Source organism: Mus caroli, unplaced genomic scaffold (assembly GCF_978045245.1).
Source record: "Mus caroli unplaced genomic scaffold, Mus_caroli_1 scaffold_11, whole genome shotgun sequence".
Taxonomy (NCBI): Eukaryota; Metazoa; Chordata; class Mammalia; order Rodentia; family Muridae; genus Mus; species Mus caroli.
The window spans coordinates 122,403,770-122,429,085 of NW_028227266.1; the positions used below are offsets into that span (position 1 = coordinate 122,403,770).

The 25,316-nt window shown below is 44.1% G+C and overlaps 1 protein-coding gene across 1 annotated transcript in view; it reads left to right on the forward strand.

Moving 5' to 3' along the window:
* Positions 1–21,792, forward strand: part of Limd1 (LIM domain containing 1) — a 42,455-nt gene extending 20,663 nt beyond the window's left edge. Inside the window, exons 2-8 of the mRNA XM_021172096.3 lie at positions 564–665; positions 10,896–10,963; positions 11,571–11,633; positions 15,100–15,230; positions 15,689–15,740; positions 16,419–16,487; positions 17,442–21,792. Of these exons, the coding sequence (XP_021027755.1) occupies positions 564–665; positions 10,896–10,963; positions 11,571–11,633; positions 15,100–15,230; positions 15,689–15,740; positions 16,419–16,487; positions 17,442–17,579 (623 nt within the window). The 3' untranslated portion in view covers positions 17,580–21,792. The remainder of the gene's footprint in view (positions 1–563; positions 666–10,895; positions 10,964–11,570; positions 11,634–15,099; positions 15,231–15,688; positions 15,741–16,418; positions 16,488–17,441) is intronic.
* Positions 21,793–25,316: the final 3,524 nt, after the last annotated feature.

Genomic DNA, 25,316 nt, shown 5'->3' on the forward strand with positions numbered 1-25,316 from the left:
ATCAGTCACTCAAATTAGGAATTCTGAAACAATGCAGTAACTCTTTTTTTTACCTGCTGTGTTCTGGGAAAGCTTTAAAACACATATAAATAATTCATATAAAATTAAAATTTCAGCCAACTGTGCTGACACATACCTGTAGTCCCAGCACTCAGGAGGCTGGGGTAGAATTGTCATTGAGTTTGAAGTCATTGTGGGTTATATAATGAGTTCCAGGCAAGGCTGGGCTACAGAGTAGGATCCTGTCTCAATACATTTAAACATATCCAAACTTTTTTGAGATTAGGTTTCCCCCTGAGCTGTGTTGTAGTCATGGTTTGCTTAGGATTTGGTTTTTTTGAATGGTGGGAGCCTTTGAAAGCTCTGGGCAGGTGTGAGAACTGTGTGTGTGTAGGTGGGGGGGCGTGTTGATGATAGCTGGTTTTTGTACTTGTAAGAACTGAGTCCTGAGAAATCCATGGATGTGGTGTTGTGGTAGGGGAGGGTATTCTTTGTTCCTTGGCTTTTTCAAAACTTTTAAACATCCCAGTTTTCTTCTGACTTGGTGTCTTCTTGCCTTTCAGGTTCCTGTGTGAAATGCAGCAAAGGGGTGTTTGGAGCTGGCCAGGCCTGTCAGGCCATGGGAGATCTCTACCATGATGCATGCTTCACCTGTGCAGCCTGCAGTAAGTGTGCAGCAGTGGGGGTGGAAAGAGGAACACAGGCTAAGAGAGTGGGGAGAGGTAAGACTGTAGAGATGGAACCCTGAGCTTCCTACACCCTAGGCAGCTGCTCTACCATGGAGTCCTGCTCCAAGTGGATCATCCTTTAGAGTAAGGATTCTTAACTCCCAGTACAAAGCTAATGAAATGAGGAGGCTTATCTCTAAGTACTTCAGATAGTGATGGTAAGTTGAGAGGTTTCAAAGTCGTCCTTAATAACATTAGAATTGTAATGTACTGTGGAGGACTCAGGAGGAGAGGAAAGAGATGCTCAGTACCCTGTCAGTCATCTCCCATACTTCAGGGCCACATAGCTAGAGGACCATTGTTCAGTTGCTATACCTTGTGTAAGGTGATGAGTTGAGCCAACTGCTCACTCATCAGTTGAGTCAGCTGCTCACTGTGGAGTCTGTCAGGCCCAATGTGTGTGTGTCTGACTCAGCCATGGATTGATTCTGGCCTCTGCTGAAGATTAATGTAGAGGTGATTTTTTTTTTTTAAAGGTTCCTCTCTCCTCCTTCCCCTTTTTCTGCCCCTCCTTCCTGCTTTGAAAGTCATCTTTTAGCCTGAGCCCTAGTGGCACATATCTTTAATCTCAGCACTCAGTACTTGAGATCGGTGGTGGTGTGGTGGGTCTCAGTTCAGAGTAAGTTCCAAGACAGCCAGGGCTACACAGAGGAACCTTGAAATAGAGAGGGAGGGAGGGAAAGAGGGAGAAAAGGAGGGAAGAAAGAAAAAAAAAGAAAGTCACTTCTCCACTAGGTTATAGAACCATACAGGAACAATTTCTATCATTTCTGTGTCTTAATTCACATAATGAGTTCATCCATGAGTTTGGTCATCGTTTCTAGGTGACTTGGCAAAGTGAGAGTGGTGAGAGTGTGAACACCATAGCACATACATTCTAGAGAAAAGTAAAGAACAGTGTATAGACAACATATACATGAAATATGATTGGTTGGGATGGAGAGATGGCTCAGAGTAACCCATTGGTTACTCTTCCAGGGGACCTGGGTTCGTTTCTCAGTACCTACAGAGGGGCTCATAATTGTCTCTTAACTCTAGTTTCAGGGAATATGATGCCTTCTGGCCTCTACAGAGACTAGGCATATACATGATACACAGATATACATGCAGGCAAAACATATATAAAATAAAAACATTTTTAAAAATGTCATTGGTGTCAGGGAGATGCAGCCCTGGGGACTTCTGCTCAGATAAAGCCAGGCCCTTGACTATACCACAAAAAAAAAAAAAAAAAAAAGAATTTAAGATGGATCAGAGTGAAGTAAAGTTAGTGAATTTATTGAGATGAAGCTTAGTACACACTTCAAGTTTAAGCATGGTGGAGAGGTTGGGGGAGAGAGATGTGGGGTAGAGAAAAAAAGGGAGGGAAGGAGGAAGGAGGGAAGGAAAGATACAGCTTAGTTGGTAGAGTTCTTGCCTAGCATGCGTTCAAGCCCTGGCTACCATTCCCAGTACCACGTGGATCAGGCATGATGGTGAACACCTACAATCCCAGCACACAGATCAAGAGTTCAGGGTCATCTTAGCTACATAATGAGTTCAAAGATAACCTGAGCAACATGTTCAAAAGAAAAGTTATCTTTGGTCTTTGGCTCTTTCAACTGTTTTTTATTTTTTAATTTTTATTTTCCTTGGATTTTTGAGATTATTACATAATTATATCATTTCTCCTTTCTCTTTCCTCCTGCCATATATCCCTCCTTGCCTTATTTCAAATCAATGGCCTCTTGTTTTCATTAAATGCTGTTACAGATGTGAGTGTGTATTCCTAACACGGTCTGCTGCAGCCTGTATGCTGTTACTTGTATGTTTGTTTTCCGGACCGACCATTTGCTGCTGGGTAACCAGTCAGTGTGCTCTTCCCTGGGAAGTCTAACAACTGTTTCCTAATCATTGCTCTGTTTACCAGGGAACAAGTAGAAACTTTTTTTGAAAAAAAAATTCAGGCAGTTATTATTCAGGCAGTTAGGAAAGCTGTTAGCAGGCAGGAGCCTACTGAAGACTATGGGACTGCTGTACCAAGGCATCATGGACCAAGTGGCTGGTAAATAGCTGCATTGGCTGCTCACAGTGGAGTCTGGGAAGCCAGGGTCAGGCACCAACATATTTAGTGTTTTAGCGTTTTTTTTTTTTTTTTTTTTTTTTAAAGATTTATTTATTTATTATATGTAAGTACACTGTAGATGTCTCAGACACTCCAGAAGAGGGCGCCAGATCTTGTTACAGATGGTTGTGAGCCACCATGTGGTTGCTGGGATTTGAACTCTGGACCTTCGGAAGAGCAGTCGGGTGCTCTTACCCACTGAGCCATCTCACCAGCCCGTGTTTTAGCGTTTTAAGGAGGCTGCTTCCTGGTTCATAGATGGCTTTCCTGCAGTCCTCACAGAAGGCGGTTGGAAGCTCTCAGAACAGGACTTCTTTGTGTCGCCTCACAGCTCTGGCCTCTTCATAAGGTTCCATCTCTCAACATCTTCCCCCTAGTACAAACACTTTGCACTCTGGCATCTTAGCACGAGAATTTTAGGGAAGCACAGACATTTAGTAAAAGAATAGATCTCTATCATTCTGAGATGCCTTGTGCTACCTCTGGCCTCTGCAAAGTCCCCTTTAGCAAGAAGACCCTCATCAGATATGGCCTTCCCACCTGGGACATTTAGAATTGTGAACTGAGTAACCTTTTTTCTTTATACAGTATTCAGATTGTGCTATCCAGTTATAGCATAGAAAACAGACTGAAAACTGAAGATAATGTGTCAAAAGGGCCACCTTGCTGCATCCTTGTCCTAACATTAAAGGAATGACACACGCAAAAGGAGTCAGAGGACCACAATGCCAGTTGGAGGAGACTGAGAAGCAATCCTGGCGCATTGGTCAGGATGCCTCATATCTCTGTAGACATGAGAGGCTGGCAGCAGACTCACTCTCACCTACTTTGTGTCTAGGAAGCTACATAAGGCATCTCAGCAGGACCAAGGCAGACCTTTGTCTTTCTAGGTGTGGGCACTATAACAGGCTCTCACATGGTCTGCTCACTCACCCACCCCTTGATGAGTAGCTGTGTTTAGCTCATTTTAGATATGAGAACCACACGATAGCCACAAAGAGCAATTTGAAGACAGAAGAAGCCTATTGCTTTAGCCTTATAGTGCATCTGACTTCATTTTGGTGTTTCCCCTCCATTTTTATCCAAGTCTGTACACATTTTAGAGTTGGGACCAGAATACATTTACAGTGCTTCCTCATTTACTTAGCAGCTGTAATTGCACCAGTACTCACATGGTAACCCACTTAGTCACTGCACAGTCTGGCTTATGAGTTATTAAATGTCTTTATTCAGTTGCTTTTTTCCCTGAAAAAAAAAAAAACAAAACAAAAAAACCCAAATCACTGAGCTGTTTCCTTGGCATTCATTCCCAGAAACTGCGTTCAGGGAGTGGAAGTGTGAACATCTATGTGGGTTGTTCAAGCTCTCTTGTTTCTTGATGAACTCCTCAGCCCTTGAGTGTTTGGTTGCCATGGACACATGTGCTGTGGTCTTACTTTTCCTTGCTCATGCCCTACCCACCTGTGGTGGCTGTGTCCCTAACAGGATGCTCTTAGAAAGCTGTCAGTTCTCCCTAATGAGAAAGCAGGAGCAGCCTAGGCAATGCTGGCTTGCACTGTCGAGAAACTTGGCTGAGCATTCACCTCTGGTGGTGCTGGGGTTGGAATGAGAAGAAAGGAGTGTGCTGACTTGTGACAATTGTGTGGGGTTCCCTTTGGCACTTTCTGGAACAGGCTAAAAGGGAGAAAGTAGGTAAGGCATTATATAATCACCCCAGACAGTTTGGGTCCACCCCCAGTACTGAGGAAAATGTCCCTGGCAAAGGCTGCTTGAAGAAGTAGATTAGGAATCATTTTGTGTGACAATATAGATGTCCTAAAATTGTGGTCTCAGTGGCCATCAATTACTTGGAATGCACTTTGAACCATTAAAGTTACTTTAGTTAAATTCATATGTTGATAGCCACACATGGCAGTAGCTACCTGCTCCTCCACCGTGTTCCATACTCTCTGAGAGAGCAATCTTACGAAACGGAGAGATTGTGTATTGTGAAGAGACTGTTGACTTTGCCCAAGGAAAACCTGTATTTGATTCTTAACTCTAATATTTTCAACTCCAGCCTTTAAGTTTGACTTCTTTGGTATTTATTTACCCATCAGCAAAGGCAGACTTAGTGAAGATGCAGTAAGTTAGGCTCAAATGCCTAAAGTGGAAGGTTGCAATATAGCAAGATTAATGAGATAATCCATGCTACTTCCTAAACCCCCTGTGCCAGTTTGGGGCTCTCATTGGGACGGATTGCCTTAGTCTGTCCTGCTCTTGCCTTGGTTTAGCACCACCTACTGGTAGCTCTGTGCTCTAGCCAATGAGCATCTATGGTCTAGGTGAGTCTGTGTCTGTTTTTCTTGCTGGCTAGGGAGTGACTGAGCCCGAATCAAGCATTCTCTGCTTCCCTGCTCTCCAGACTGGTGTTTCCTGGCTTTCTCCCTCTGTGCCTCCTTTCTCTAAACAGGTAGCAGTTTTAGCTTGCCTCCAGGTATGAGTTAGAGACAGTCTTGCTTTAACCAAATATGTGCTGTTAGAGAATTCTGATTACACTTACCTATGACAGTATGTAACAAAGGACCCAGTGTGTAAAGATTTCTGTAAATAGTGAAAGCTTCATTTGCATCCACTGAGGAAGGGAGAATATAGGTTAATGCCCTACCAGAATTAGGACTGTGGGGTAGGTAGCCTAGAGAAGCAGCTGGTTAGACGTCTTCAGAATCAGGTGAAGCTGTTCACTTGCTACCTGGATGAGACTAGGATTCCTCATTTATCATGTTTTGATGGGATTATAGCTCAGCAGTAGAGCACTTGCCTGTTGTACAAAGCTCTGGGTTCTATACTATTACTGGGGAATGTATATTTTTATGGGAGGAAAGGAAACCGCCAAAGTTGAGTGTGTTCTTGAAGTATGGTTTCATGTTAATGCCAGAAGTAATCAAGTCTGGTATTACTGCTCTGTCCAGTGATAGTGATAGACACATGCTCTATTTCTGCTTCACTCTAGTGAATCACTTCCCCAATCTCAAATCTGGAGTAGGAAGTGAGTTTCAGGAGAAATGACTATTGAGCTTCCTGGAAGTCCGGTGACATGGCAGACTCAGCAGTGAACATGTACAACAGGGCTGGGCATTCTTCCTTAGAACACACAAAGCCCAGGCTAAAAAGATGTGTCAGGGGTTCCGAGCACCCAGTGACCTTCCTGTCTTAGCACCTGTGTTAGGCAGCTCACAAGTGCCTGCACCTTCAGCTCTAGGGGAGCTAATATCCTTTGGCCTCCCTGGGCATCTACATATAACATACATACACACATATGTACTCAGAAACTTTAAAAAAAAAAAACAAATCTTTAAAATTAGAAAGATTGCACCACGGCCCCAGGATGTGAAGGACAGTTAGCAGGTGGTATTCTTACTCTGACAAGATAAAGCGAGTAACTTGAAGGCTGTACATGGTTTCTAACCTGAAGTGAGGACTGAAGCTCAAGGTTTTTGGCACAGAACCATCTCCACCCTCTTGGGTCTTTGGTGGGGTGCTTAATGTTTAAACTGAGAATAGAGAAAAACCAGACATGTCCTCTAAGCTCCTCCCTGACCCTTCCTGTCCGGGCACAAGACTTCTCAGCACCAGGCAGCAAGAACAGTTGTCTAGCCAACTTGTGATTTTAAAGAGATCAGTACACTCAAGGCCATCCAAGGCTACATAGTGAGTTCAGGACCAACCTGGGCTACATGGCAAGATTTGGTCTTAAAAAAAGGAATCACAGCATTGCCTACTCGTTAAGCATTTGGTGAGCTATAGGAAAGAAGAAAAAAGCAAGCCTGCCTCTGTTCTGCAGGTGCTGTGAATGTCCACTCGTGGGCACCGTCACCAGCGACTGCCTTCTTTACATGACTGAGACATTTAAATCTTACTCTTTTTTCCTTTTCACATTATTTTATGTTTTTTAGAATCAATAACATAGTTTTTAAAAAAGTTAAACAAGTATTTTTCTGTTATACATAATTTTAAAAAACTAAACAAAAATGTACAAAGTGAAAAATGAAATTTCTAATACCATTTGTCAAGTATATTAGAAGCAGATAAAGGGGAGAGTAGCTTTTACCTGTTACATTTCCACCACTGCTGGCCACTCCCCTCACCCCCTTACTCCCGCCCCTGTGATGTATCAGTGGGGTGTGTGATACTTACCAAAGTGGAATTGTGCCATAAATACACATGTCCAGCTTGCTTTCTTCACTCACTAATGTGTTCTGACTCTCTTTTTATAGCATAAGCATTTTCTGGTACCATTAAAACACTATGTGGTAGTTTAAAAGGCTGTATAACAGTTTATCAGTTAGACGTACTCTGTTTTATGTAGTTGCTTCTTTGAGTAAATATTTATCGATCTTTTTTTTTATTTTGTCCCAAAGCCAAGTCTGCCTCATGGAGTCAAGATAAACATCTTTAAAGTTTCCTTTCCAGGAAGAGTTTGTGATTTTACACTTACTCCTAGCTTAGGAAACTATGTAGAGACAGGGAGAGTGAGCACTTCACAGTCCTTGGTGATGTTACAGGGGAGCAACCCCCACCTCCATGTGTGTTTGCTTGCACCATGGGAGATTTAATACTTTTGCATAATGATGGTCTTTGTAGGTTTTAGAATAGAGCTATTCTTTCCTATTAAGATTTTTTTTTAAAATGTGTATGGGTATTTGGTCAAATGCTTTGTGTGTACCACCTTCACGCATGGTACACATGGAGGCCAGAAGAGGGTGTTAGAGCCCCTGAACTAGAGTCACTGCTGGCTGTGAGTTGTCATGTGAGTCCTGGGAACAGAACCTAGGTCCTCTCTAAGAGCATGAAGATTTCTTAACTCCTGAGTATAAATAGAATCTCTTATAAGCATCACTTTCAATAAGAAGGCTATGAGCTGAGGCAGGATTAGAAGGTGGAACATCTGGTAGAGAGAGAGACAGAGACAGAGACAGAGACAGAGATAGAGACAGAGAAACACAGAGAGAGACAGAGAAAGAGACAGAGAGACAGAGAGAGACAGGAATTCTGGGAAAGATTCACATCAAACTCTGGAAAAGATGGTCACATAAACCTGAGAAGAGGTAACCATCTATGTGGTATTCACAGAGTAGAATAATAAACAGGATAAATAAGTTATAGGCTAGTTGAGGACTAAGCCCTAGCTTTTGACTTGGACAGTTATTCATAATAATTCAGCCTTATTTCTGGGAACAAAGTGGCTGGGTAGAAACCCCATGGTTACAGCGGTGCCATCTCCCCAGTTTCTCTATTCCTAGAAAAGCAAAGCATTGGTTTCTAGCTCAGGGTCTTTATCACTTCCTAGACCAGACTCCTGGGAGCAGAGCTGGTGTTTTTTACACATGAAATGAAGTCCTGTTTTCTGGTGGCACCCTTGCTCCCTCTAGTGCTCTGCCTTCAACCACAGCCCCTAGGATCTTTGGTTCCATCTCTAACTGGTTCATCATCCTCTGGGAAGTCTGAAGACAAATCAGGGAAACGTGGGTGCTCCATAGAGATTGGACCAAGACTCAGTGATCAGTATGTGACTTGATAGAAGGACGAATGTCAAATTCTAGACATGTTTAATGTTTAGTTAATGATGTAGATAGACCCAGCCCTTTAGCTTTGGTCAATGTATACCGTTGAATATTAATCTAGAATATTACCAGTTCTTCTATCACCAGGGCGTTGAAGATGCTTCTGTTTTATCTGTAGACCACGCAGTGCTTTTGCACGTGGATAGTAGTCCCTGTGGCTCCTCACAGATGACTCCTAGGGTGGCTACTTCTTTGGCACTCCTCCAATGGTCACCTGATTTAGTAAAGTTTCTTTTGTTGCTAGGTATGTTGGTCCACTCCTTTAGTCCCAGCACCTCAGGAAGCAGAGGCTGGACAATCTCTGTGAGCTGGAGACTAACCTTGTCTATAAATTAAGTTTCAGGCTAGCCAGGGCTACATGGAGTGACCTAGTCTTGGAACATTTTTTTTTCCTTTTTTTGTTGTTGTAATTTTGTGGGTTTTTTTGTTTGTTTGTTTGTTTTTGTTTTTAAAGATTTTGCTGGGTAGCTCAGGCTAAATTTGAACGAACTCCTGATCCTTCTGCCTCTGCCTCCTGTGTTAAATATTTTTAATCCCAATCTGGGGTTTCTACCTCTCCTTTTGACCATTTAGTTTCCTGATAAAAGATACATACTACCTTTGTATTTATAATAATCAGCATAAGAACCAGGCAGATATCTATCCTCTATGCTGTTATGTCTATTTCCCCGCTAACAATCCCAATATATCATTTGCCATGTTTCATCTGGGCTGCTCTTAACTCCAATTAGCCAGCCCACATGGCTGTTATTTTAAGATTCTTACCCCAAGGCCTCTTCTCCTCCCCTCCCCCCCCACTTTCTCATACCCCAAGCCTTGGAACCCAAAACCCCGCCTATCTCTCTTCTGCCCAGCTATTGGCTGTAGGCATATTTATTCAGCAATCAGGGATAACTTGGTGGGGGGCAAGGTTACATAGTGTCAGTTGGCAACCAGGCCTTGGGGGCCAGTATTTAGCATTAAAATATAAGCAAAAAACCAAACCCCAATATCCTAAGTGCTGGAATCACAAGTATTGTTTCGCCATACGCAACCAGATTTACTACTTTGCCAATTTGTGAGATGAAGATAGGATTTTATTGTGGTTCTAATTTACATTCCCTTGATTACAGGTAGAATTGACATCTTTTATCTGATAGATATTAGGTTGCTATTAGAAACAACATTATTGTGAAGATGATGTAACAGGCTTCTTCAGCTTCTCCTTTGAACTCATAATCATCCTCCTCCTCTTCCTCCTCTTCCTCCTCCTCTTCTTTCCTTAGCCTTTTAAGTGCTGGGATGACAGGCCTTGTGACATTGGTGAGTTTACTGTCAGGTTAGGTCCTTGGCCCCAGGATCTTGACTTCATCCAATGCCAAGAATTCATTAGGCTTTTGGGACTTCCAAGGGGCTATGGGTTGTGTGCAGTTGGATACCAGAAGTACGTGGAGTCCTCAGCACTGTAGAGCCTCATCTGTATGTCCAATGGAAGTGCTGTGTTTGAACTTGCATAAGCATATGTCCTGGATCTTCACACATTTGTGACAAAAGACGTTGATTAAGGATGTTTTTCTTTTCTCTCTTTTCTTTTTTTTCCCTTTCCTTTCCTCCCTCCCCCTCCCCTTTCTTTCTTTCTTTCTTTCTTTCTTTCTTTCTTTCTTTCTTTCTTTCTTTCTTTCTTTCTTTCTTTCTTTCTTTCTTTCTCTGTGTGTTTGAGATAGGTTTTCTCTGGGTAACAGCCCTGGCTATCCTGGAACTTGCTTTGTAGACCAGGCTGACCTCAAATTCACAGAGATCTATCTGCCCCTGCCTACTGAGTGCTGGGCCTAACATCATCTTCCGCCACACTGTGGATGTTTTTCTCCTTATAGAATCAGAAGTCTAATCTAAGGGTTCATGGTTTGAAGTCCCATACTCCAGACCACATCATTTACATCAAGAGAAAAACAGCTCATCCTTCCCTTGTGGCTTTCTATAGTTACTGTTTTATAGCATTCTGGTAGGTTGTCATGGTGGCGACTATCCTTAGTGCCACAGGAGAGACTACTGCCAGTGTCCTGCGCAGGTGTATGCCTCCTCTAGCCTGTCACTGAGGTTTACAGACATTTTTCTAAGCAGCAAGGAAGTCTTGGAAGGATATGTATGGTGAATCTCCAGTTGGCTTGAAGTCTCTCTGTTAAACAGCACCATCCAGGGGACCTTCTTCCTGGACTTGATCTGTTTTCTTGCTGACAGCTACACTGTCCCCGACTATGTAGCCTAGGCTGGGCTCTAACTTGTGGTGATCCTCTTGACTTTGGCTTCAAATGCTAGGATTATAGGTGTCCAGCACCACACCCATGTAATATCATCCTTCAGTAATATCATTCACAGTTGGCATTTCCTATGTGTGGTTACAGTTAGGGCCTCTTTCATTAAAGCTATCTTGTTAAATATTAACCTTTTCCTTTTTACCCCACCTTCCTGTTTTTACTTCAGGCAGGAAGTTAAGAGGAAAGGCCTTCTATTTTGTCAACGGCAAAGTATTCTGTGAGGAAGACTTTTTGGTGAGTATTATTACACAGACTCTGTGGAATGAGGGTGGCTTAGGGCAGGAGCCTGAGAGGTCCAGATGGCAGGAGATTGTTTCTCTGTGCTCCTGGTACCAACAGCAGAAGACTATTCCCTCCTCATGCATGCCCGAGTCATCTGAGTCCTGAAGCAGAAGACAAGCCACAGGCTTTATTCATGCGTACATGTGCCTCTCTCCCAGCCCATGTGTGTGTGTATGTGTGTGTGTCAGTGCTCATGTGTGTGTCAGTACACATGTGTGTACAGGCACATACACACACACACACACACACTCTTATTAGAACTCAGATTCCAATCCAAACCCCAGTCCTGTTTCCAGCTTACTATATCTGAGATGGGGCCCATAAACTTACTTTTGTCTCAAGTTTACAAGTGATTCCAAGGATCTTGTCTTTGGGCATCTTTGAATTGAGTTAACACCTCTCTATGTCATAGAGTTTAACGTTCGAGGGGCCCTGTAGGATGGGTGGTCTTAGCACATAGCTGCACACCCTCAGGGGAACCACAGGTTTCTCAGGAATCCCTCCCTCTCTCTGCTGGTGGGGAGGTGGCTGACTCATCTTTCTTGTCTCTCCTCCACAGTATTCTGGCTTTCAGCAGTCTGCGGACAGGTGTTTTCTTTGTGGACACCTGATCATGGACATGGTAAGTGTGGGTTGTTGAGTGAGCCCCTTGGAAGGAGGCTAGAAAGACGTTAATAATTGAACACAATGTTTTCTTTCTGATTCCGGTCACTGCTGGTTTTATTTAAAGAAGTCCTTGTCTAGTGCCAGCCAGTTCTCTCTAATAGACACTGTTGTTGGCTTGGACCAATGCAATTTTAGCCATGCACACTGCTGTGATTCTGCTCACACTGGCCTACATCTGGCTTCTCTGTGATCATTGACTTTCCCAGTGAGGTGCTCTAGGACCAGCTTATTTTATGTACAGAAATCTCAACCACCTGGGAATCAGGTACAGGCATGTGGTTGTTTTTCCTCCAGCACAAGTAATTTCTAAGAAAGCATCTGGCATTCATGCAGACAGGGTCCAGGTTTTCATATCCCATTTTATGCTCGGTCACTGGCTCTTCTAGTTTGTCTGAGTCTCAATCTTTGCTTCATAAGTGAGAATAATGTTCACTGTGGAATCAGGTACTAGGTCAACAAATTGTTTACCATTGGAAACTGGCATTTAGGAATTTAAGAGCTAAGCCAAGCAGTGGTGGCACATGCCTTTGATTCCAGCACTCAGGAAGCAGAGGCATGCAGATCTCCCAGTTCAAGGCCAGCCTGGTCTACTGTGTGGGTTCCAGGACAGCCAGGGCTACACAGAGAAACCCTGTCTTGAAAAGCAAACAAAACAAAACAAAACAAAAACAAGATAAGAATGTAATAGCTGGGGGTATTAACTCAGTCTTGCCTAACATGTATGTCCCTCTGGGCTCTATCCTGAATACTGGGAGAAGAATAGAAACCAAAGATGGTCAGCTGTGCCAGCTGCTCAGAGGCTGGGTCCTTGGCTTGTGTTGTTTCCCAGGAGCCACTCCCCTCATAGATGAGTTTCATTTCATTCACATTGCTCATCTTCACTTAAAGAACTTCTGAAGGGGCAGGAAATCCTAAGATCTCAACCTGAGTGAGTGGAGGGTTCCTCTGAGGAGTATTCAGTAGCTTATAGGAAGCTCTTTTCTTGGTCTGGGAAGAAGTGACTCCCAGCTTTAAAACAGAACTCTCATCTGCTGCCAAGAATTCTAATAATACAGAGTCCTTTAAAAAGACATTAATTTTTTTTTTTTTTTTACTTTTTAAGATTATGTGTGTGCATGTGTGTCTGTAAAGTGGTATGTGCATGTGCATCGTTGTCCTTGTGTGTGTCTGTGTGTTAGTATGTGCACATGTATGTGAGTGCCCATAGAGGCTAGAGAAGCGTATCTTAACCCCTGGAGCTGGAGTTACAGGTAGACCGTGAGTCACCAGATGTGGGTGCTGGAAACTGAACCCAGATCTCCTGTCTTAACTGATGAGCCATCTCTCTTGCAGATACCTACTTAGCTGTATAGCAGAGCCCCAGCTACCCAACTCTATAAACTGTCTGAATACACCATGTTAATAAAGGGGTATGTTCTGAATAGATCCTATTCCTCAATGCCAGAATTTTAGAAGGTAGCCAGGATGTAGCAAAATGCCATCTTCTTTTCATTTGACTTTAGGTGCAGTGAGGATTAAGTTAATCTAAGGATTTTTTAAATTTTTTTTTAATTTTTATTTTTATTTTTTTGCCTTTGAGAGGAAGTGCATTCCAATTGCCAAGTAGACTTTGGAAGCCTGGCAGTTGTTCCTCTTCTTTGGCACTTTGCCAAAGGGGTTTTAGAAGCAGTAAGACCCAGTAGAGAATGAGGAAGTCTGAGATCCAAGGTGGGATAGCAGAGTAGTCCTCCTATGCTCCCTGAGGTATGTGGTACCAGTTATCTATTCAGACTTCCAGTGGAAGGACCTGGATTGCAGCACATCTCTTTCACAGTCTTACAGTGTCTTGTGAGCTTGCCTAAGTTCCGAGTCCTCAGGCCTGTTTGAAGGCTTCTGCATGGCTTAGGACCAGCTGTGTTCCCTGCAGACTGGTATTGGGTGCTCCTGTTTATGGTGATGTCATAGTTCTGTTATTTTTGCTGTTTCATGGTTCAGGTAATTGCAGATGTAAATCTCCCACTGAATTACCAAATATGCTTTTAGCCACAAATTACAGAAATCTCTGACTCTAATAGCATGCATCAGATCATCTTAAGACACCAACTGCTAGACATGATGCCTGGTGATTCTAAATGAGGTCTGGGGTGGGGTCTGAGAATGTGCGTTTTTTTTACCAAGTTCTCAGGTAGTGCTAAAGTTGCAGATTCAGGGACCACACTTTTAGAATAGGACATACAGCCATGCCCAGTGAGTTCTGTTACTGACTAACTGACCTCACCAAGGATAAGCTTTCCTTCTTGTTTCTTCCTTTCTTCTCCTTTCCCTTTCTCCTCTCCTCCCTTCCCTCTCCTTCTCCCCTCCTTTCTTCTCTCCTTTCCCTTCCCCTCTCTCCTCCATCCTGTCCCCCTTCCTGATCCTCTTCCCTCCCCTCCCCTCCCCTCCCCTCCCCTCTTCTCTCCTCCTCTCTTTTCCCCTCTCCTCTCCTCTCCCTTATACCCACTTCCAACTCCTCTTCCCTTCCTTTCTCTTTCCCCTGTCACTGTTTTTTCTCCTCAACTCCCTCTATTTCCTCTCCTCTCCTCCTCCCTCTCCTCCCTCTCCTCTCCTCTCCATCCTCTCTTCTCTTTTCCCCTCCCCTCTTTCTCTCCCCTTGCCTTCCCTTTCCTTTTCCCCTTTCCCCCTTCCTTCCCCTCCCTTCCCTTTCCCTCCTCTCCTTTCTCCTCATTTCTCTGTGTGCCTCCTCTCTTCCCTCTGTGTCTTAGTTGTTTTTGTTTTGGAAGGACCCAAGTGATTCAAGTTATCACATTCAAATCAAATGTCACCAGAGTAAGGAGGCATTTGGGGCTTTCCCTGAGTTGGATTTGTCTGTTACACTTGGATTTGATTGATCAGGGCTCCAGCCAGGCCTCTCTAGGTTGTCACACTGCAGAATCTAAGCCACATGGAACGGGTATCAGGAGTCAATGTGAGGTTTTGTCTGAGTTCTCCTAGCTCCATCTGGAATTTTCTTTTATTCTTCTATATGCTTGCTGCTTCCCATACCAGGGATGGATTCTTTTGTGACTAGCTTTAACCGGTTTATTACTGTTTCCCGATGTTCTGGTCCCAGGACAGGCCTAGCCCTACCTAGCATTGCTTTTTAGGAAAGAACAAGTTTCCTGCTATGAGAGAGGGATCAGACAGGAGTGTCTTTATTTTCTCTCAGTCAGCAACTGACAGTCTGCAGATCCTCTCTGTTGAGAGAGGATCCTCTTTGATCCTCTCCTGTTGGCACGTCCAAGCAGACTAGTCCTCCCTTAACCTTTGTACAGGTGAAACTCTGGGCTAGGTGGAGTCTGTGCCACGGTGCAGCTGTGCATTAGGCTCCTCAACCAATGGGTTCCTCCTTCTCCTTGTCTCTTCCTTCCTTTCATCTCTATGAGTTGTTTTCTTTGTGTCTTCAGATCCTACAGGCCCTAGGGAAGTCCTATCACCCCGGCTGTTTCCGCTGCGTCATCTGTAATGAATGTCTGGATGGGGTTCCTTTCACCGTGGACTCTGAGAACAAGATCTACTGTGTCCGAGACTATCACAAGTAAGGAGAGAGGAAGGGAGTCCATGGTAACCTGTACACAGACCCCACTGAGCTCAGCAAAATGGAAAGTATGTAGAAACTGTATTTAAAATGTGTTTGGTGGTAGAGCTGAACACATAATGGTAATCAGAGGAATTCAACAAGCCTGTGACCCCAGCTTTACCTAATTTCACTAGGCAACCAAGTCAGGCTTAGTCTACCACCCTCTCTCTACTTGTCAGACCAGCACAAGTAGCTGTGCAGGGAGCAGTCAACCAGCTTCATGTTCATTCCTAAGGGAGCAGGAGGCAGCCAGATGTTCCTGTAGCAGCCAAGAATAATGTTGATATTCCAGAGAGTGAGCCTAGGTCCACATAACCCTGAGTGCTGGCCATGAGGGCCTCCTGGTAGGTCCTAGATGCCGTTTATACTCTGGTATCGACACAGTGTGCACCGTGCTCCCTTTGTTTCTCCCACAGGGTGCTGGCCCCCAAGTGTGCAGCCTGTGGCCTTCCCATCCTTCCGCCAGAGGTAAGGTGCTTTGCTGGTTCCGCTCATAAGTCTTCAAAAGACTGGGCCGTCTCCCTTGAGTCACTCAGAAGGTCTGTAACCTGTTCTTATACCATTCAGCATACTCCTCCAATGCCCAATACTGTCCCTTCCTCCTGGGCTGACTTCCTAACCCCATGTGCTTCTTGGGCCTGTTTGTCCCGGGTCAAACTCTTGTAGATGAACAGAGGGACAGAAAGCTTGTCTTTTCTTCATCTTTAAAAAAAAAAAAATGTCCCCCAAACCCTGCCTCAGTGAATAAAATAGAGAGTGAAGGAAGAAGACACCAAACATAAACTTCTGGCTTTCACTTGCATGAGCATACAAGTGTGTGTTTGTGCACATGCAATCATTCATAAATACTTATGCAAAAAATTCAATTTAATTCAATTAAGAAAAATGTCCCCATTGGTCTTTTTTTTTTTTTCAGTGTCATCTGACATCCTAGAAGACCACATGGCCCCCACCCACTCTCACGTCCACTGAATCTGGTCTTTTTCCTAAAAGTGTTTAGCATTCACTATTGATTTATGCCCCCCCATCCCCAAAATCCAAAGCCTCCTCCTATTACCCCACAATCTCTTCCCACCCAGTTCCTTTGTTGGTAATTCCCATGGTCTTATAACTGGCCTCTGCATGTCTTACTTTTTTTTGTTCCAGGGTTCAGATGAGACCATCAGAGTTGTGTCCATGGACAGGGACTACCACGTAGAATGCTACCACTGTGAGGTAGGTCCCTCCCTTCCCATCCCTAAAGCCTACTTACCATACAAATGCCTCCTGGGTCAGAGGACTGAAGTGTTCACCAAGCTCCCTCTGAGGTCTGTCCTCAAGAGCTCATGGGGGTGATAACAGATGATTGCTGTGAAGATCTTGCCTTTTTTTTTTTTTTTTTAACAAATTCAAAATGAGAAAGTTCTGAAACTTCCAATTGCTACCCTCAAGTTACAGAGCTCAGAGGACTGTGTTTAGTGTGGGGTTTGGGCCTACACTGTCACTTACATATATAATGAGGGTAGGAGGAAGAGGTGTCTTTCCCTCCTGGGTAAAGAATGTTCTGTCAGAAACATCTGTCTGAACTGAGCCCTGGAAATGATAGAGAAACCCCTTCTGGAAATAGGTACATTGATTGGTTGGTATTAAGGTGAGGGGTTGGTGTTGGGGTTGGGGGTACTCTGACCTGTGGGATGTCCTACATTGGAAAAACCGTGAGTGCCTCATGACTGTCAGAAAAGCCAGAGGTCATGCTGCCCCAATCTTCATGGCAGGAGGATCAAAAGTTCAAGGTCATCCTTGGCTACAGAGCATATCTAGCCTTGGCTACATGAGACACTATCTCAAAAGAGGGGCGGGGAATGTGTGGGATTAATTAACCAACCCTAAAGATACATAGTATTATCATTTCAATTTGTAGTCCATAAAAAATTTGTAGCCCAAGAAAAATAGTTTTCTATCTTTGGGCCTTCTGTCTCGGAAGCCTGGTATGTATTTGCTTTGAAGCTACGTCTCAGTTCCAACCAATCGCATTTGAGGAGCTCCACGGTCGCAAGCAGCCACTGGCTCTTTCACTGGACAGGAGCTACCGACAACCACACAGCTCCCTTTAGTGACTGGGTGGATTGTGGTTTCATGTTATTCTCGCAGTCTGCTTTATTTCTCTGGAACATTCTTGCCTCCTTGTAGGACTGTGGTCTGGAGCTCAATGACGAGGATGGTCACCGCTGCTATCCACTGGAGGACCACCTGTTCTGTCACTCCTGCCATGTCAAGAGACTGGAGAAAGGGCCCTCACCTGCACCCCTCCACCAGCACCACTTCTAGCAAGGAGACACAGTGGAGATACGGGGCCAGGCTGCAGGGGGAGATGTCTGTGTAGCACTTCTGAGCTCTCCCACAGCTGGGGCACAGGAAGAGGAGGGACAGGAGGTCAAGTTCCTGTGTGTGTGTGTGTGTGTGTGTGTGAGTGTGTGTGTGTGTGTGTGTGTGTGTGTGTGTGTGTGTGTGTGTGTGTGTGTGTGAGAAGAGGGTATCTTCCTTCTAACTGCAGCAGTGCGCACTCCCCATCCAGTCCATGTGTTTTCGAAGTGCTTTTCTCTATTGCCACACTCTCGCTGAATCACTCAGGAAGATGCTCCAGCTTGCACGTGGCCCCTGACACAAGATGGGGCCTTTGTGACTGGACACATCCTAGTCCCTGGAAAGCAGGTTTTCAGGTTGTGTTGAGCACATTCCACAGTGTCCCTAAAGAGAAACCGTGATGGAGTTGAGCAGCACTTCCTCCGGGCGAGCGCCTGCACCCGGATAACCCTCACACAGCCTATGGCGTGACTTAACAGTTCAGTCCACTTCAGAGCTTTAGCTCTTCTGAGAATGCTTCAAACACTTGACTGCATTGCAGCTAGAAAGAGGCTCTGCATATGCTTTGTACATTGGAGTTTGCTTGGTGAAGGCGAGCCAAGCTTGGACATCTGGGAGGCTGGGTCTCCCTGCTGTGCCTCTGCCTTTCCTCCTGCACTTAAGGCAGTGGAGTTGGGGCAGAGGCTTGCCCTGTCCTATACAGCCAGCTCAGAGAGAACTGGTGCAGGCACCAGGCTTCTTGTCCATGCTTGGTGCTGTGTTTTCATTGCTTCCTCCAGTCTGTGACATTGGAGTTGCTTTCTCAAGGTGAGTCTGAGGATTCCTCATATCCCTGTCACCTTGTTCAACTCATTTGAACATGACCGTTGGGAATCCCAGTCCATATCCTGGGAGAGAGCTACTTCTAAAAGGAAAGTTTTGTGTGTGAGATCTCAGAGCTAGCACCAGAGGGAGTGCCCGAGCTTGTTTCAGCGGACTTGTATCTCTCTGGCCCTCTTCTCAGCACAGACGTTTGCTTGGTTTGAGGAAACCAATATAAGGTACACTGCTTTTGTCTGTTTTTTTTAAACGTCGTTCTTTCTCTCTACCTTTTCCCACACACAAAACATACCTCACAGATAGTTTTCACCAAATCACAGATCAAAGAGGAATTCATCCATCATATTGGAGACTGTTGGTGTATCAGCAGTGGCCGTTTTCCAACTCTTGAACTACAGCTAAGCAGTACAGTCGCAACACAAGGCCTTCTGAGACTAGCTGCAACTGAAGTCATGAGGCTCTGGCCTCATGTGCCTATGCATGCTGGCTCCCGAGGTAGCCAGGCTAAGAGGGAGACCACATGCTGTCAATATTAAGACCACTTCTGAGGTGGATATGTGGACATACCCATCCTCCCAACATTTGAGAGCCTGAAGTTTGTGAGTAGGCATTTAAGGCTGTCCTCAACTACATGAGGCCATGACCTCACTCAAAAAAAACTTAAAAGAGAAAGAAAAAAAAAACCCCACCCAGCATTGAAGAACATAATTAACTTTGCCTATCACTTCCCGAGGCCAGAGTTCAGTGCCTCCTTGGAAGTTCAAACGGGTAAAACTGGAAAAACAAAAATGAAATGGGTTTCCATCTGCTGTCTTATCTTCAGGGAGTGCCCCATGACTTGTGGCAGGAAGGCTGCAGTGTCAGCAGTCAGGCTGGGTACCCAGCAGCTGGCTTGGGTGGTGAAGCAAGGCCCGTAGAGTTCCTGCCACATGTGAATATGGACTCTTGACTAGGCCTCAGCTAGACCTGGTAGCTACTGCAATCCTGCTGGCCTCCATTGCCTATGAGAAGTTCAGAACTAGCACTGTGGACCAGGAACATCTTTTTCATTTTTATCAGGTTCCTTCTGTTGGGATCCTTTGGCCAGATGTTACTCGCTTCCTGTTCTAGACAGAGCCCCCTTAAAAAAAAAAGCTATGAATGTATGGGGCCACCGAGATAGACCCTGAGACCAGCCCTGTTTTCTCTCTTCAGTTTCCCAGGCTGGCTTTGGCAAGGGTGGCAGGGAAAGGAGAAGAGACAATGTCTTTGCCTCCCTGGAGGCTCTGGTAGAGTCTAATTTCGTGTCAAGATGATTGATGAAGATTGCAGTGAAATTAGTGTCTGAGGTAGATGGGATTTGTTTGCAAATTGATTAATTTAAAACTCTGTGATTAATTTTTAAATGAAATTCCTGATTGAGGTGATTCAGATCTGTTTGCAAATACTACATTTTATATTATCAAAACAATAAAGAAATTTGTAGACTTCCCAGAACCCCCAAGACTGTCTTCTTTGACTGTTTGCTGGAGAAGGCACCACTAGGGGTCTCATTGTCTCTATCTCAGGCCTGTGCAATAAAACATGAAGATATATATATTCACTTATCTGGGATTTAAAATGTTCTATAAATTTTGGCCAGATAGAGCTGTAAGGAGATTATACTTATAGCTATGTAGGAGGGAACGAAGGGAGTTGGTAGGGATGCTATGCTTTGAAAGTTAGAGCAAATAGCCTTTTCAAGAATCCTGTATAACTCTTGTACCTTGGATAAAAACAAGGAGATGGAGGCGATCTCACATCCAGGGCTAGCCTCTGCCATCACCCTCCTTATTCTGACCCATAGGTTTCAGAAGAGCCTTCAGCCTTAACAAAGTTACTGGCTACGTGTTAAGTATGACAGGACTTTCCATCCTTCTTGCTAGTGCCTATGTGAACCCCTTTCAGCTGAGTCCTGTGAGGGTCGAGTGTTGAATCCCAGGAGGCAGGCAGAAGAATCAAAATGTTTTGAATACTTTCAGTACTTCCATGGCTCAGTATGGCCTTCAATTGCATAAAGTACAAAACGGGATTGTTAAGATTCAGAATCCATAGTCCTTTGCAGGCATTAAATACTGCTCTGAGTACCCTTTTCTTGCTCGGTGAAAGTGCTGTCTACCAGTTAGATCCCTTGCAAAGAAATAGTGTGAGACTTGACTCCAAACTCTGGTTGCAGAATACACTTGTAAAAACTCTCAGGCGGAGAGAGAATTCTGTCAGTAAAGTGCGTGCATGAGGACTTGAGCCCAGTTCTCATAATCCATGTAAGAATGCCAGGTATAGTAGTGTGGGAAAGTGGGGGGCATGTGACTAGCTTTTGGACAAGAAAAAAAAGTTCTGATATGAAGTTGTCTTAGTTAGGGTTTTACTGCCGTGAACAGACATCATGGCCAAAGCAACTCTTATAAGAACAGCATTTAATTGGGGCTGGCTTACAGGTTCAGAGGTTCAGTCCATTATCATCAAGGCAGGAACATGGCAGCATCCAGGCAGGCATGGGGCAGGAGGAGCTGAGAGTTCTACATCTTCATCTGAAGGCTGCCAGCAGAATACTGGCTTCTAGGCAGCTAGGATGAGGGTCTTAAAGCCTGCACCCACAGTGACACACCTACTCCAACAAGGCCACATCTACTCCAACAGGACCATACATTCTAATAGTGCCACACTCTGGGCCTAGCATATAGAAACCTTCACAGGGGCTGGAGATATGGCTCAGTGGTTTAGGGCAGTGACTGCTCTTCCAGAGGTCCTGAGTTCAAATCCCAGCAACCACATGGTGGCTCACAACCATCTGTAATGAGATCGGATGCCCTCTTCTGGTGTGTCTGAAGACAGCTACTCATATACATAAATAAATAATTCTTGAAAAAAAAAAAAAAGAAACCACCACAGAAGTGCATGTTGGTTTCCATCTCATAAATGCTTCTACCACTGTCAATATCACTCTACCATCATGACACCCTGGAACTTGGAGTGAGGAGTGGTATCATCATATCACCATCATGACCACCACCACCATCATCCTCATCATCATCTACCAACCACCCTCAGGCATTTGAACACCTTGGAGCCAAGATACTAGAAGAAACCTGTTCAGCTCCATGCCTGAAACAGTAGTAACTGTATATCTCCACTGGGCGTTATTCTGCACACCCTATGTTCTTTATCATTCCTCTTCTTGTAGACATGGAATGGGAAGTACCCTCCAAAGTGAGTGGCCAGTAAACAGTAGGACCAAGGCCAGGCCCATTCCAGATAGCCATCTAGAGAGGTGTCTTGACCCCTCTGGCTGCTGGAGTGTAAGTCATTTTTTATGGTATTTTTTCACTAAAGCCTGTCTGTAAAACCTTCTCATGAGGCTATGAGGAGGACCTAGTCACTGCTCTCTGTTGGGGTTTGTATTGGTTCCTATTATATTCTAATAAAATACTTTAGAACACAAATGTATTATAGTTCTAGAGAAATGGCTCCTACAGGTTACTCACAAATGCTTTCAGAGATGCTAGGGAAGACTCATTCTGCCCCCAGTATTATTTCTCTCATTGCTGTGACAGAATGCTTGGCAGAAGGAACGTAAGGGGGAGAGGTTTATTTGGGTTCATGGTTTCAAGGGACACAGAGAAGGCACGATGACTGGTGATTCAGTAGCAGTGGAAGCATGAGGCAGAAGCACTTTCCTTCCTAGCTGATCAGAAAGCAATGTTGGGGAAGAACCAGAATTGGATTACCTTCAAGAGCTGCCCCCAAGGACCCACTTCCATTAGCTAGACCACAGTCCCACTGGTTCCACAACTTCCCCAAATAGTGCCACCTACTGGGAACCAAGTGTTCAAACAAGTTTTTCAGCTCAAGGGGCTTTTAGATCTGTGGCTGGGGCTGTACACTCTGAGCCCCCTTCTTGTATCAAATGAATGACCTTTGGGATTACATTGGGCATATCCAGGTAATCTAGAACAATATCCCTATCTCAGGATCCTTAATCTGAAATGCTCTTTTGCTTTTGCTTTGCACAATAATATAATCATTGATCCTGGGTATTAGGACATAAACATTCTGGGACTATTCTTCATCCTACTTTGGATTAAAGCAAGTTTCTTTGGGGCTGGGGTGGGGCTGGGTGGAAATGAAGTAACACCCATGGGCTAGATGATGGCTTTCCTTCAGGCAGTGCTGAGTGAGTTTCCTGAAGGTGAATAGCCATGTGTGTACATGCAGCAACATGACTGGAATCTGGGTGCCAAAAAAGGTCAGGGGTCATATACTGTGAAGGTCTCCTTCAGAAGAGCTTAGGTATGTGGTACTTCCTAGGGAAGACGAGTAATGTGGTTTCCCACAAGTCTGTTAGATAGTTTAAGGCTCTGTTACTGCTACGCTGCATACATGTATCACCCAATGAGAAAGTTTCAAAGACAAATGGCTAGAGCATAGTATGTTGTGTGGAGTGGAAGATCCACAAGTTTAGGGACTTAGTAGGCAGATACTACAGTGCAAAATGGGTGGTATTGATGCTAGCAATCTGTAAGTTAGACTATCTACTTGGGAATGCAAACTTTCTAAAAAGCTATATGTACATTAGTTACACGGATGCACTACATGGAAATTTGGCTAAAGATGCAAACTTGTAATTTACTCACCTTTAAGGATTTCTTATTCTGAACATGCTTGTTTGAGAACTCGATTTTGGTCTTTAAAAAAATCTCAGAAGAGGGCTGGAGAGATGGCTCAGTTGGTAAAGTGCTTTTATATAAGATGAAGACCTGAGTCTGGTTCCCAGAATTCATTTAAAAAATACTAGGAGTGGTGCAGACTTATAATACACATACTCAAAAAAAAATGAGGTAGACAGAAACTGAGAAAAATCACCTCATCTTTGACCTTCACATGCATATGTACACATGTGCATATGCACACACACAGGTACATATGTGCACATGCATACACACATGTACATATGTGCACATGCACACACATGTACATATGTGCACATGCACACACATGAGAATGCCGAATCCTGTCTGAATTACTCTCCATCGTTCAGTCTCATTGGATGTTCAAGGAAGCCTTAGTTAACTGGTGAAGAAAGGGCAAACTTTTGAGTTTTTACCTGTTTAGAGAGCCTGAGAAGGAGCCCTCTGAAGGCCAACTGGAAGTATCCTCTTACTAAAGCCTTATGAAGCAGGCTACAAATTAAATACCACTTTATAAAAGAGATGGGGCTGGAGAGATGGCTCAGCCCGTTAAGATGGCTCACAACCATCTATAAGGGGATCTGGTGCCCTCTTCTGGCCTGAGGATGTATATGCAGCAGAGCACTCATACATTAATTTTTTTTTTTTTTTTTTAAGATGATGAACTATCTTTTTTTTAAAAGAGAGATGAACTATCCAGTGAACTGAGACCTGGTGAGTTGAAGGATAATCAGGGATAGAAATGAAGTGACATACCTAAAAACATGCGACCACCTTCCTGCCCACTGTGGGGTCCTTTGGGAATCCTCTCAGCCTCTATTTGGCCTGCTTTAGAATCAGGAGCTCATGACCTTAAGCAACTTTAATTTCCTTTTCTGGAGAAATTGGATGTAGTAAGAATTTTGTAATTAAAAAAAAACACTCAAAGGGAATGTTTTCATTTTAATCCCAGATGTGGGGATATAGGGGTGCTTCTTATCAGGTGACTATGTGCCTTGTAGTCTAGCAGAGGCATGATGTTACCAGCAGCAGATAGCTTCTCCAATTCTGTGATGTTTGAAGTTCTAGGGGCTTTTCAGAGGGTAGGTAAATGCTAGGGCCCCGAGAGGTGGTGTAGGTTGCTGTTTGGGGATTGGATGCTGTTTAGGGATTGGTTGCTGTCTGGGGATTGGATGCTCTTGGTTGCTGCTCTTTGTGGTTTGTTAAGTAGTCATGTGCAAAGAAGAAATAACAACAAGAAGAAATATAACTTTAATTTTTTAAAATCTTATTTTTAATGGTGGTTTTTAAATCTTTTAACCTCTCTTATAGCCTACCACCCACCAAAGATAGTAGGGGAAAAAAGAAATTAAAAAAGTGGACCTCCACACTGAGCATTGGTGGTGCACACCTGTAATCCCAGCACTTGGGAGGCAGAGGCAGGTGAATTTCTGAGTTCGAGGCCAGCCTGGACTACAGAGTGAGTTCCAGGACAGCCAGGACTGCATAGAGAAACCCTGTCTTGAAAAAAACAAAAAAGAAAAAAAAAGTGGACCTATTTAGAAAAGTTCTTTTGAACAACTCCCGTCTGTGTTGCCTGAAAATTGACAGTTCAGTTCACAGGTTAACAGATAAGGACAGTTCAATCCACTCACAAACACTTCATAGATACACCAATTGTCTAGTTTCATAGAGTCTGGTTAACAGTAATGTTGATACAACCTAACAGAGATATCCAACCTCAGCTTTGACTTGAGTCAACAGGAGAGACCAACAAAAACATCAAGGGAAGTTCTCAGCTGTGCCTCTCTCAGGGAAGCAAAGATCAGCAAAGACTTGAACCCACAAGTGTTACACAGCTAGCTTTACCAGCAAGCCAAGCTGTTTCAGTTACTCTGTCAAGTCCTATTTATACCCTCCAAACATCAAGTGTCCTCCACATGCCTTACCTCAGCAAGGGTCTTCCCTCAGCGTGTGCATCCAATCAGCCTGAGTGCACCTGAGTCCCAACAAATGGAGCTCAACTACACAATATAAGACTGCCCAATATATGTGTGTTGTTAACAAAGACTCTTTCATCACATGTCCTTTCACGTGTTTGTTTTAACAGAACATCCTCTCTCCTATGTCTGCTTTAGTGAAACGTTCTTTCTTGAGTCTGCCTTAGTCTTTCACCTTTGTCCACTTCAAAAAACAA